The 14386-nt window shown below is 42.9% G+C and overlaps 1 protein-coding gene across 1 annotated transcript in view; it reads left to right on the top strand.

Moving 5' to 3' along the window:
- The first annotated feature begins 317 nt into the window (after positions 1-317).
- Positions 318-14386, top strand: part of si:dkey-91m11.5 (BCR activator of RhoGEF and GTPase) — a 32101-nt gene continuing 18032 nt past the window's right edge. Inside the window, exon 1 of the mRNA XM_018669473.2 lies at positions 318-2838. Within this exon, the coding sequence (XP_018524989.1) occupies positions 1479-2838 (1360 nt within the window). The 5' untranslated portion in view covers positions 318-1478. The remainder of the gene's footprint in view (positions 2839-14386) is intronic.

Genomic DNA, 14386 nt, shown 5'->3' with positions numbered 1-14386 from the left:
GCAAATTGCTTCGAAGTGCCCGTACAGTCTATGGTAGTGCCACAGAGAGATAAGTACAAAATTCATGAAAACTTAGCCTTGTGTGCTTTATGGTCAAAAAAATAAATTTAAAAAATACATAAAAAAATAAAAATAAATGAATAAATAAATGCCCCTGACTTGCTGTGGTTGCGCGTGGTTAGAACTGAATTTCCACTGACTCTTCAGAATCAAAGCATGTTCAATATCGACCACCTAAAATGAAATAAAATTACTTACTGCTCGGCTGAATTTGACTAAAGGCAGTAAACAGTCATAGTCTCAGCTGTATGTGACATATATGGATATTCTCTTCACTTTTAATGGTAGGTAATATAGCCTATAACCTACACCATTAACACACGTGGACAGTTCCTAAATCTCGAAATGCTGCATATAACAGAACACAAACAATGTAAGGTAACCAGTTTAAATTCCCGTAGGAGTCGTATCAGTCTTTACTTGAACTCATCACCCTGTCACGATCTGAACTTTTGAACCATCAGATGGCGATATTTTCACAAGGCACGGCTTCAGGTTGCACCACAATGAACTTTGGTAGGATATTATCCAGAGTTTACAGAGCATAACTGAAAGGACAAGTGTGGTGTGTCATACGGAGACAAGTCTAGAGCTAGGTGGGGAGAAGGAAAGGATTGCTTGGTTTCTTTAAAGAGCTAAAAAAAAAAAAAAAAATCTGAGCTGAATTTGAACAACCAACCAAAAAAATAGATGTTTTAAAAGTCGGGACCTCGTTGTTCCTCATCCACCTGGACTCTAACAGCCTCAAGACAAACACCTTCCTGCACTAAACCCTCGTGGTCACCGCCCTGTGGGACCTTTACAGCATTTAACGTGTCTGTTTGTCTTCTTTTATGTGTTTCGTAGCTGCCACAGCGTTTTTCAACTTTTCTTCGGGGACATGTTCTGGCGATTTCCCCCGTAATCAGCCGTAGTCAGCTTAACCTGGAAACTCGATTTTCGATCACAAACATTTTGACAGTCCATCATTGTTCTTTGTTTATTTCGTGTATTTGGAGTGTGAGCCTAAATCACATCCACGTAGCCCCTCCTCTTTGTGCTGCAACTGTAAAGCTGACGAAGAGCCAAAACACCACAGAGCTGCGAGTCAGTCTGACACCAAACACAGAGGAAGACAGAATCTTCAGGGAATAGACGAGCACAAGAGGAGATCAAGTGCAAGAAGAGGAATAAACTCACACGGACCCGCGGTATTGCCTCTGTGGGATTTTGTTCCTGTGTCTGTGAGTAAAGACTGTGAGCTGGACAGGTTTTCTTCCCTGTTTTCTTCCTTTCCTTCCTCACTGTAGAAAACACTTGTCTTTCTTAACTGTAGCACCATGGAGGCTTTAAGTTATAAACAGTTAAGTCCAGTTCATTCTTTAGAAATGTTTATGTTCGTGTTATTTGATTGAATAGTTTGTGTCAGAGTAATAACAATGGTTGAACCAGTGGGGTTTGTGGAAGCATGGAGAGCCCAGTTCCCAGAGTCTGATCCCCCGTGCATGGAGCTGAACTCACTGGGGGACATTGAACAAGAGCTGGACAAATGCAAGACCTCTATCAGGCAGTTAGAGAAGGAAGTGAACAAGGAGCGCTTTCGGATGATCTACCTACAGACTCTGCTCGCAAAAGAGAGGAAGTCCTATGACGGGCAGAGATGGGGATTTAAAAGGACGCCCCAGACCAGGGACGGAGACCTGCCCAGTGGCTCTGACAGCCAGAGGTCCCTCACAGATGAGGCACCAGTGGAGGAGCAGCAGCAGCAGCAGCAGAGAGGGCATGTGAAGACGGCGAGGTGTAAACCGCATCCAGAAGGAGAGGTGGACGGTGCATCCCCTGCCAAACAGAAGGGTGGGGTGTCACCCGTTCGCCAGGAGTCAGAGGTTCCTGATTTCCCGGTGGGCACAGGCTCAGTGGCAGCTCTGAGGTCCAACTTCGAGCGCATCAGGAGAGCCAACTCTCACACGGCCGGGGATGGCAGAGGGCTGTCAGTGATGGGCGGCCAGGAGAAACCCTTCTATGTGAATATGGAGTACCATCACGAGCGAGGGCTGGTTAAAGTCAACGACAGGGAGGTCTCGGACAAGATCAGCACCCTGGGCTGTCAGGCCATGCAGATTGAGCGTAAAAGGTCCTTGCACTCGGTCCCAGGGAACCTGTCAGCTGCTACAGGGGACATCAGCAAGGCTGTTCAGAGGGGCAGGTCCACTGAGGGGAAGTGCAGCTACAACGGGTCATATGATGAAGCTGAGGTCACCCCACACTTCCTGAGAGACAGTGCAACCCGTTCCACTGGGGGAAAGTCTGAGCGACAGCTAGCTGAGTGCCAGCCTTACACCAGTGTGTATGTTGGGGGAATGATGACTGACGGGGACACCCGAGTCATCCACATTAGGGACCACAGCATAGAGGAGGATGCTCACCTCACCTGGCCAAGGCGCTCCTACTCCCCTGGCAGCTTTGATGACGTAGGGGGTGGATACACACCGGACTGCAGCTCGAACGAGAACTTAACATCCAGCGAGGAGGACTTCTCCTCGGGCCAGTCCAGCCACGTGTCTCCCAGCCCCACCACCTATCAGATGTATCGGGAGAAAAGCCGCTCGCCCTCCCAGCAGTCCTTTGACAGCAGCAGCCCGCCCACACCTTTCTCTCAGAAGCGTCTGAAGCAGCAGGTGATGGTTTCTGAGGCCTCCATCATCGGGGTCCGCAAAACGGGCCAGATCTGGCCCAGTGATGGGGACTCCACCACGTCCAGCAGGACGTCCCATGACAACAGTGTTCAAGGTGATCTGGGTAGGTCTGCAAGACACACTGCACAACACAGATGTTCTTCAAGCCTTTCATTTTTAGGATTAAAAAGAGAAAAGTGATCTGATGGGTAGAGATGATAAAGTAGTAAAAAGCACATTAAGGGCCCACTCTAATCACTGTCTGAAAGATGTCAGTGCATGCCCCGACTGGCCTTGATCCAGAGTAAGTCACTGATGTGTAAAATGCACCTGCAATCTCTTTAATGAGGTCCTGACCTGATACACTAAATCTGCCCTAAAATATTTTCTGGTGTCCAGATTATTGTGCACTTTATTTTTTATACATGTTTTGTGAATTTGTTGTGGTTTTCTTGCATTGGAGCTGGTTTACTTTAGGGAAATCAAGCTGTTATGATTGAAGTGGCCCACAAAAAAAGAGGCCAGGTTTGGTAAATTGATGTGCTCTCGTCTGATTAATGGGAATTTTCTTTTTTTCCCTTACGGGCGTCATCCATATTGAGTGTGTCAGGGATGTTAACTCCTTCCTTTTAAGCATGATTAGGCTATGCACAAAAAAACTGTGTTTTCAAACTATGACCTCATAAAAAGTAAATCTGCCATGCAAGGACTGGATAGACAAACTCCACTTTACATATGCTGATCCCTGACCATAACCCAGTGGTTTTGCAGTTCTTTGAGCAGTGTTTTCCCCTTTGTAAGCAAGTCTGTCTTCTCTTTTTCACCCCCTTCTGCTCTTTGCCCGCTGAGTGCTGCAGCACTCTCACAGAGATGCTCTGACTGAGATAGCGGCTGCCCCGGGGCTTCCCAGTCGCTCGGCCCTGTCCACCCTGAGTGTTTTCGTGTCAGCACACATCAGTGTTGTTGTCCTCGGTGCCGAGTAATTAACTTAAAGGGGTTTGTCTAGCGTGATAAATTTAGGGAGGCTCTTTGTTACAGGAGGCGGGTAAGAAAAAGCTCTAACAACTCACTCAAAAAAGAGGATCGAGGGGGCTTAAAGTGTGTCACGCGGCTTCCAATCAAAACGCCTTCCATCAGTGTTTCCTGTTGTTATGTATGAGCACAATAGGAGAATCACTCACTGAGCACAAGTATTGACATTTTAACAATATAACAATGTTAAGTGGGATAAGGAGAGTGATCTAGGCAACTTGGTAATGCCAAGGACAGAAGGAGTGCTAGAACGTTTGTCAAAGTGAGTGACACAGGAGGACACATATTGTTGCTGGTTGAGGCCACATGTTCTGCAAAGAGGGATTGGGATACAGAACACGTATTAGGATTGGAGCTGGAAATTTGTCTGCCTGTACCCAAAAAACAAAAAACGTGTTATCCACTGTGGGTCAGATTAAGCAGATAAGCAGAATAGTTTGTTGTTATATAAGGTGATCCAGTCCAAAGCTCTCTGACACAAAGCATGTGACGAACAAGCAGATAGTCCGTGATATAATCAGCATGAAGTGTAAGCTAGCACGCTGCTGGGATGACTGAAATGTCTAAATCCATTCGATCTGGGTCTGCATCATTCCACTGTGCCATTTGTCACTCAGTGCTGCAGACATGCTGTAAGGGTGTTTCTTGGGTGTTTTGTCACACTCATAGCTGCTTCTTTACTTCATTGTGCAGAGAAAGTTTCTGGTCTCTACAAAGCATTAATACATTTGTGAGTAAGTTGCTTAAAAAAACTAGGAGAATGCTTGCTATTAATTAATTCTATTAAAACTCCACCAATTTAGTTTTGCCCTTCTTTTAAGTTTGGGAACTTGTGATAGACAGATTAAAAAAGAATGGTCAAAATTGATGCAGCAGGGGCCAAGATATCCTGACTACTTCTCTTTCTTAAACACTAAATTCTACATTTCCCATAATACAACCAATACCCTTTCTGCCTGGTTAATGTCCACATCTTTCAAGCTCCATACCCCTGGTTTGTAATGCAAGCTTTCTTTTATAAATTACAGTCTCAAAGCTCAAGCCAATTACCATAATGACATCACCATGACATCATCAGGAAGTGATTTCTCAGTCATGACAAAGCTTCTCCAGAGGCAAAACATAATACAGCAAAAAGTTAACTAAAGTTCCTCTTAACAGCTTTGAGGACAAAGAAATTTCTCAGTTATCCTGGAGATGAAGATCATGAGATGTGGCTAAAAGCTCTTTAAAAAGCTAGTAAGTAGAATTTGAGTTATGAATATCTCTTTGTTAAACAACTACTTCTTTGGCCAAGTATGAGCTTTGAGTAGTTCATCCCGTGACCAGTAAACTGTCAGTTTATGTGTAAAATCAGTGGAGTTCCCCGTTTAATGAACCCTGTCCTTTTTAAACCACCACGCTGAAGACCCTGACCAGCAGCTTTTGTCCACAGGAGACTTGTTGCTGACATGATGGCACAGCTGCCTTTGTGGATTACCAAGAAGTCTGGATTTATTTTCTGATGTTGTAATAACATTACTGTGCACGTAGCTGGATTAGACCCAGGCCAAGGAGCCTGTTTGTGGCAAGTTTTTGCAATAAACTCCTCTTTGTTGTGGTTAGTGACTTTTATGGAGAAGTTGGAAAGTTTTTTTGTTGTATTTATTATAAAGCACTGCGGCATCCACTAAAATCTATGAAATCAGCCTAGTAAAGCTAACTTAATCTCATTGTTGTAAAGGTACTTTGTGCTCCAGTTAGCTACGCATTGTGCAACTATCAGACAAACGTGTACAGTACAATACACGTCAGTAGTTATACCCAAATTAGGTTTTCTGGACCGTAAGATTTTGTGTATACGTTTATGATCTGCATCCTGTCATGGAATACATGACCTCTGCAGCAGGTATAGTATTGACGTTGTCCTTACTGCTGTTATGTGTGTGTTTTAATGTCTGGCATGGTGGCAGTCTGTCTGTGCCTGGGAAAAAATGACCGACTTAACCATTAGAAACACCTACTAACTGACGCAAACAAACCCATACTTGTCCTGCTGCTACTCAGCTGCATCACTGTGTGAAACGGCCAGTCTAAAATTGACACATCTCAAGGGAATTTTTTTCTATGAATAGAAGAATAAGTGTTGTCTCCTGGTTTCTGGTTATCTAGGCCAATTGTCAAGCCTTGCTGTGAATAGAACTGCTGATTAGCTGTGGGCCTTTAAGGAGGCCACCTCTCTGATGGGTCTATTTTGCCATAATTAATTATCATCACAGCACTGACATGCCTGTGGCCACAACTTTCTGTTGTGGCTGAAGAAGGGCCTGGGCATGTAGACTGTCTCGTGGTTCATGTGGTACAGAGGACGTAGAGGAAGAGGTCGCCCAAAAGGGAAATAACAAATTTCCCATTAGTTTAATCATAATCCCTCTGCAAAAATCAGGAGATTGTGTTTTGTTTGATTGTGCCTTGCCTTGCCCAGGATCTGGCACAGTTTCTGTAGGTAGACAGGTTGTCTAGGATGGCTGTGACATTAATAGAAAGTGTCTGTCTGGAAGCTGATGAAGTCTGTCTGAATGTCTTGGCCTCGGTCCAGAGGTAGGCACTGCTCGCTGCCTCAGCAAAAGTCACACTGGTGCTGGTCCACACTCTCAGGTAATTGCAGACTCATGAATATTTGAGGTCCCTCTAGGAAGCTCAGACAGGCCTATCATTGTACCTGAATATCAACATCAGAGGTTTAGTGGTCAAGGAAGCTAAAGAATTCAGCCTCTCCCTTTCCTAGAGTAAATGTAGGCCTACCAGAGGAAGTGCTGTCAGCTCTCGAGGGCAGCCAAATTTCGCCTGCATCTGTGTGTATGTATATGTGTGTGAGTAAGAAAGACACCTGTTCTTCTGTGCAGTGTACTGTGTAAGTGGTCAAAAGCTGGCAGGCCATCAGTACACCAGGCCAGGCATCGCCAGCTGCTCTCACAGTAAATGCCATGAATAGCCTTTTTGTTCTGTTTTCCCTATCAGAGAACAGAACAAAACACTTGGTCAGAAACTAAGCAAGACTGTTCACACTAGATTTTCTTATTAGATCCACTATCCACATACTAACATACACGTTTCCATAGATAAACCTCAATAGAAAAGAAATCTCTGGCATGTTTATGAGCTTGCAGGCCTCCCTCGGCTAAGTGATCCTCCCTCGTGCTCAGCCTCAGCCCTCTGGTCCTGCAATCTCAGCTCCCCTCCCTGGTCCCACTCAAAGGGCCCTCTGTGCTGCTGGCTGGCAGGCCAAGTGTTTATGGAATGTCTCAGCTGCTTGTGGGGTGTGGGGGGAAACAGCTAATGAAATGTTAAGTGTTGTATGAGTTCACCTCTCTCACAACAGCCTGACCCACAGAGCTTGTTGTGTCACTGGTCAGCAGAGTTTGTTTTAGTCAAAATGTTCTCTCACGGAGTCTGGTCAGTACAAGTGAATGAAGCCCATGATAACAAGTGAATTTTAACACTTAATTCTTATATTTGTGCAGTATTTGTGCAGTAAATATGCAGTATTTTATTGTCACACTTCCTTAAAGTTAGTGAGCTTGAGAGGGACAGATTAATAACAAATGGTCAAAATTGGTGCAGCAGAGGCAGAAATATCCAGAGTTTTATTGCGTAGTATGGATCAACTTCCAAAAACTCTAGATCCTACATTTCCCACAATGCATCCCAGCAGCATCTTTTCGTTAGACCCTCACTACATGGTCAGTGTCCATGCCTTTAAAAACATTTTGTAATGCAAGCTTTTTCTTATTAATAAATTTGTTGTCTTCATGCCCATGTAGAGATAACCCTGACGACATCACTGTGACATCATTAGGGTTTTACTTTCCTAAGAACTGCAAAGCTACACCACAGCTACTGAAAACACAATGTAGCAAAAGAAGGCAGCTCAGGTTCCCCTCAAATACCATGCCCCCACTTTAAAATACACACGTTCTGTTGTAAACTCGTAGGGTCCTCGCCCAGATTACCCTGATGACATCACCAGGGATTATTTTCCCAGATTTGACAAAGCTACTCCAGAGCCACAGTACGCATTTTTTCAAAGATGTGCAAGTTTTATAATTTAGCAAAACACAGCAAATTATCTCAAACTTTGTGATGATCAGGTTCACTCTACACTGAGCCCTCACACCAGTAGCTTTAAACACCATGTTAAATGAAAACATGTGCTGTTAAACCTGAGTTACTAGGCAGATTACAGTTTAGCCAATCACATTAAAGCACATCAGGTGAGGGCTGTTCACAAATATTTAATTCTATTCAGACATGCAAATTAATATTTGATCATACCTGGAGGTCACTGTGGCTTTTCATGTGGCTGGTTAAATTTCTTAAGTGTGTTCATCATCTGCCTGTAATAAGCAATGTCAGCAGTCATGATTTTGTTCATTTTAAAACTACAGAGGCTAAAGACTGGCCAGGCTCCAGTATAATTTCTAGGCTTTTCAAGTAAGTATTGAGACCAGAATAAATCCCTGATATAATAACCTAATAAGACTAAATAGCTATTGTTTCATATTAGACATGCAGCTGTTTCATTTTGCGTCCATAAAGCATATCTGTGTATAGCTAATGCTTGTTTGTGCTCCATTGTCTGTTTATTTTCACAGACTGGAACAATTATTGGGCTTTGATTCTGTCAGTTAAGCAGCGCATTACAAGCAGCAGTCTGACCACCCTGAGCTATTTCAACACACACTGATTAGTAGGTGTGCTGGGCTGGGCGGCCAGCTCTGACCTACACTGCTCAATGACTGGCACTAATTTTAGGCTGCCCTACAACAGATCAGAGGCGGGTGCTGGTGGGCCTCCCTGCCTTCACTGGCCCTGTGGTTGAAAGGGCCTCTCAGTTCAGCAGACACTTCAGATGTGCCAGGATGTGATGATGATGTGTTGGCTAATATTTTTACAGTTTGCCAAAACACACAGCCAGTGTCTGTGATTGCCATAACAGATGTCCCAGTTACAGCATGAGGTTAAAGGAGCACTCTGCCGATTTTACATGTCATCATCAATCTAGTAGTCCTGGCTAGTACTACACAGCCTGTGAGTTGTTTATTGTCTAATGTAGCTCTGGAGGAGCTTCTTAACATCTGAGAAAATTACTCAAGTGACATCATGTGAGTAATCCCAGTTTGTGCTTTTAGAATACAACTTTAGTGGGGTGGCATAATGTTGGCCTGGTTAGTCCAGCACTTTAGTCCCAAAAGACATTCACTATCCCTAGAGGATGAATGCTGCTGCCTCTGGTTATCCCCTGATTCATCCTCTGGCACCATCATAAGATTTACATGTGTCAAATGACTTGACAAATATCAGATTGATTACCCTAAAATGTGGTACTGATAATTCATGTCCTCTACAGCATATATTGTAAAAACCTCCTTAAAATCTGCTGGCTTTTCCTCTAGTGCCATCATTAAGTCAGAAATGTAATTTGTCCAATACATTTGTCCAATATATGACATTCACATTAATCTCTGAATATGGTAAACCTACCTCTTAAACATCAGTGTGAGCATTGTTGCTGTGAGCGTGTTAGCATGATGACGTTAGCATTTAGCTCAAAGCACTGCTGTATAGCCTCACTGAGCCACTGGCACAACAAGGAGCGTGGATTTTGAAAAACAAGGGTTTTTATCAGTCAAGGGAGGACTGACAAAAAATGCTATGGAGATGCATTATGCGAAATGTAGGATTCAGGAGCATGATCCAGACTAAATATCAGGATATCTCAGCCTCTGGTGCATCTACTCCAAGTCATCCAGCTTTATGGATGTGTAAAATGTTCATCCATACATGGTGCGCTATGATAGATAGAGGGCTCCTCCACAGTAGTGGTGGGATTCAGGTAGACTCTTTGTAGTCTGCAGACCTAGTGTCACTAAAGAGTCACAGTGAAGTGCATCACAGATAAATCTAGAACCATTCCCCTTGCCATAAAGTGAGGAAAACTACAAAGGCCATCACCCTTAAACTGGCTCTCCTCTATTTGCTCTCCCTGCCACTGCTGTTTCCCCAGTGACCACACAGTCTGGAGGAGAATCCATTTGCTGGAGCCATAAAGTGGTGCTAAGCTTTTAACAACATCTCACAGTGGCATCTTCTGCTGCTTTTATTCCAAAGGTGCAACTTTCCCCTCCAGATCTATACAGCCATTAGAGAGGCGACAGAAAGGCTGGCCTTCATTGTGCCTTTTTATCTCTTGGGTATATTATAGATATTCCAGCGCTTTCTGTGCTGGATTGATCAACACATTTTCTATGTGGTGTTTATTTTTGGGAGCTTGCGATCTAAATCCTGTCCATCAGCTGGCTGATCTATGTGTAGATGGTCAATATGCTCTCAGTGGGACACAATAAGTGGACTCTGATTTTCTCTTTGTCAGAGCATTACAAACCGGAGTCCGTCCCCCTTGAGCTATTTAAACACAATGATCAGTGATCAGTCAATGTGTCAGGCTAGGCAGCACTGTGCCTTTTCCCGGTGGTGAAATGGGGAATTATGGATGCTTCTATTCTAGTTCCAGCTCTCTCTGGGATGAATCCATAGACCTCTTTGCTCTTTGATCTGTATTTTTGGGAACTGCCATCTGAAGTCTCCCCATCAGTCAAATAGAACTGATATTTTATCCGTGGTACAGTTAACCGATAATTTAAATGGATCCAAAACCTGTTCCTCTGATTGCTACCTTCCACTTTTGGTTGTTTTCAGAACCAAGCTCATCCTTCCACATATTTAAATGTCCTGCTGTGAAGTGCCATGCTGTTGTGTCCATGCCACATGATGATGGCCATCTTATTTCAGTCTTAACACAAAAAGAGAACAGAAGTGTCCCATAGTATCTTGTTCTTTTGATTCTGTGTGTGCCTTGTGCAGGGAAATAAAACCACACGATTATTACTATGTTGTAAGCAGTGAATCTGATGCTATGACACTGTCTTGGCCGCACATCTGTCACCCTCTCTCTGCCTGTTTATCGTAGTTCATCTCTACGGATTAGGATTAGAGCCATGAATGTGTCTTTGGTTTGTCATCAATATGACATCCAATGTGTCCCATTTATTAAACTTCAGTGGTGTGTCTTGTGAACATAGCTCTTGTTTGCATGCTGCAGGAAGGAAAAGTGTTTCATGATGAGTGATTATTCTCCAGAAGTGGACTGGAGAACTAGGAACCAGTTGTTTGGCCAACTCCTTATATATCCTTGAGTTCTATTTTTAGGTGTTGTGTTGAGGGTGGTGGTGTGGGAAAGCAAAGACACTGTGTATTCTAAGTAAAACAGGTGATTCCAGCTAAAATGTAGCTTTTTGTTGATGATTTGCAGTAATCTGACATCTGAAAGACTGTGGCCTGTCAGATAAACAGTCAAATGAAATTCTTGAAAAACACAGAATTACAGAGTTCAGAGACAGTCCAAAGCAAAATCAGCTTCTCTCTGATCCATGACTCCACACAGCTCACAACAGCAACTGCTGGGCTCAGCAATCTTATGTAATGTTATTAGAATGTATTTATTACAGCTCTATTGCACAGTTGAAACCATTTTAAGCTGCTGCTAGTTGGTTATGAGAGAGGAAGGACAGATTGTAGAACTGCCAACTTTGCTTTGCCACCCTCCTGTGTGATACTTTGTATTTTCTAAATGATCAGTTACTGTATAATGGAAACAAGAAACAACATTGTCTCTTCACTATGACTTCTGTTGTGTAGTTTCTAGTATCAACGCTGTGTTATTGGAGCATTATTTCCAGCCTTCAGTTGACTGAAAAAGTGAATTTATTCACAAATAACTATTTGATGGAGTGTGATAGATCAGCTAAGCCAAAAATATTGTCTGAATGTAGCTTGTGACAAATATATCTCTATCAATTTATAAGTTGGTCAGGACATACTAACGCACTGTAGTACAGATATAATTTCAAAAGACTTTTTGATTGATATTCAGTCAGTTAAGAAGTCTGTAGCTACCACAGAGTGAGGTCATGCCCTCGGTAATAGTTGCTGAATATGATGATTTAATGACATGAACATCAATGTGTTTCAGAAAAACCCCCTCAAATTTGGGAAAAACATTAAGTAAGTTAAAAGAGACTTCTAGTAGAATTACACAAAATGTGTGTGTGTGTGTGTGTGTGTGTGTGTGTTTTTTTTTTTTTTTTTGGACAAAAAATTAGATAGTGAAACAGTTCTTGGTTTGGTGAAGTCCTGCTCAGGAGATTTTTACTCCTGACCTCAATAATTTCTAAAAGGCTGCTGGGGCCCTGTCTATTAACAGATGTGATGGTTGGGAAAAGCTTTTCTGTAGCTTTTATCTAAAAGACAAAAACAAAAGAGTATCTTTCAGTGACTGATAATTTAAATGTATAGATGATAATAACCACATTTAATGCATCCTTATCAAAAATATTTGTTTATTGTATGCATGTACGTGAAAATGGGCTGATGTCATATCTTTGAAACTATGAAATATCAATATTGGCCACAGCCAATAATGATATTTCATAGAATTCATAAAATGTTCTACTATGTAACTATTCCTGGGTTTTGAAGGTACTGTAAGGAGGTAGTTTTAAAGAGCCGCCTTTACTTTGGCTTATTTATTCAGCCTTTTTCACAATCAGGGCAAATGAAGAAAGCCAGTCAAGAAGAAATGGGTCTTTAGAAACAAATGGATGTAAAAAATAAACTAGACTTGTTTTATGAGTTAGTAGTAGAAATAGTAAAATCCTTCCATTTAGGTGTTAACTCTGCTCTGTAAAGTCTGTAATTGCCAAAGGCAGCAGAGTTAGCTGGAATGTAAATATGATAGCCATGACCATAGATGAACGTGTGTGTTAGGAGTGGGAGCTGTTTGTGAAAAGATGACCTTGTGCAGAAAGCCTGTTTCCGCTCTGAAGCAGATGAATTGCAGAATTTTCCGGAGAGACCTGCCTGGACACTTCCTCAGTAGCGGTCCTTGTGATGGCTAGAACAACGGCACACACTGAGGATCTATTGTGATGTCCACTTTCTCACACTGCCACAGCCAAGTGAGGTCTGTGTGTTTAAAAACGTTCCTGTAAAGGGCACAAATGGCTGAGTATCTAAGGCTGCAGAATGAAGTTTTAAATTCTCCTCTTTACTTATTCTGGTGCGTAGTGTTTTTCCAAACTCTGACTGTTTCTTTTTCCCCTGGAAGGAGATAGTTTGTGGCTCTTAGGCTGCTGCCCGAGAGAGGATGTGTTATTCATCCAGTGCTGGGCCTGATGTATAATCTCACTGGAGCACAGAGTGGCCTTTCACATGGACTTCCCCTGTGCTCTGAAGCTGTTTGGCCTGCAGTAGTCGCTTCCTCAAGCAGTCAATACATCTCTCTGCCTCTCTGCTGAGCCCAGTGTGTTTGTTTGAGTCCTTTGTCACGGCCTCTGTGGATGTCATCCTGTCAGTCTGCCTGTCTTCCAGACCTCTCCAGGGTGACTCGGCTTTATCCTCCCCCGGTTTCCGGAATCCTCTCTTTCCTGTTTTCAAGCTGAGGTGAACCAGTTTTGTAGCCTCTTCTTAACATACCTGGTGCCACATTGCTAGACGTGTCTGTCTGCCTCATTTTGATTTACTGCTGTTTGAGATGTCTGCTCTGTATCTTCCTCAAGCTGCCACATCTTTGATGCTGATAATGATGATAATAATGATGATAAGTGCTGGTGAGTCAGGTGTGGCTGACAGTAATTACAGGATGCAGAGTCTGTGTTCTAAAAGTCTGAAATCACAGGGATGATGAATACAACATGTATTTCTCACTTGTTACACATACACAGTGTCAGCTTGGTGTAAAACCTGTGGGCTTCAAGTCCAGGAATGAACATTTTTCATCCCTGTTTCGCTGATTTTCTGGAAGAACTGCGTCGCCCTCTGAGCTTTATACCTCTTTGATTAGTCGATACACAAAGTGAATATTATACCAGGTTGCAGCAGTGCTTGTTAGATTGCCTGTGATCCCAAAAACACTCAGAAAAACTGTTCAACGAGGCTGGCATGAGCAGAGCACGTGTGCTGCTACTGCAGTTTCTCAGACTTATCCACTTGTCTGGCACGAGCCCTCGGTGCCTGGCACAGGCTGCGTGGTAGATTTGCGTAGGTCGCAGGTTTATGAAGGTTAAAAGAGGATTTAATATTAAGACAAATGGCAGCAAAGGACAGCATGCTCAGTGTTTATTGTAGTTTTTATGATCGCTGCTGTTAGACATGCATGTCCTCTTAATGTAGAGGGGAAGGAACAAAATAACAGCAACAAGTTACAGTATAATGCAATCTGGTCATGGCCGAATTAAGACACCCAGAACTGATGAGGCAAAAATGAACTGAGGGCCCCCACTCGCCCCTTGTCCCCTCTGCTCTCTTCACTTGTGTATGTACACGGTCACCTTCAAGAGCCTATCAAAGCAAAGTACCCACAGCAGACCACAGAGAGCAGCTTCATTATACTTAATGTGGAGAATCAGAAACCAACCAGTACTCTCTCTGTGAGAATATTATGTGTCACATGACTTAATGTGTCATAATTCGCATGAACTAAAATAACTTTGGTATTAAAACTATATGTTGACACAGGATCATCTTTAAGATGTTTTATTGTT

This window comes from Lates calcarifer, linkage group LG13, assembly GCF_001640805.2.
Source record: "Lates calcarifer isolate ASB-BC8 linkage group LG13, TLL_Latcal_v3, whole genome shotgun sequence".
Lineage (NCBI taxonomy): Eukaryota > Metazoa > Chordata > Actinopteri > Centropomidae > Lates > Lates calcarifer.
Note: the sequence above shows the minus strand (reverse complement) of the source record. Positions and strands in the feature narration are given on the sequence as shown.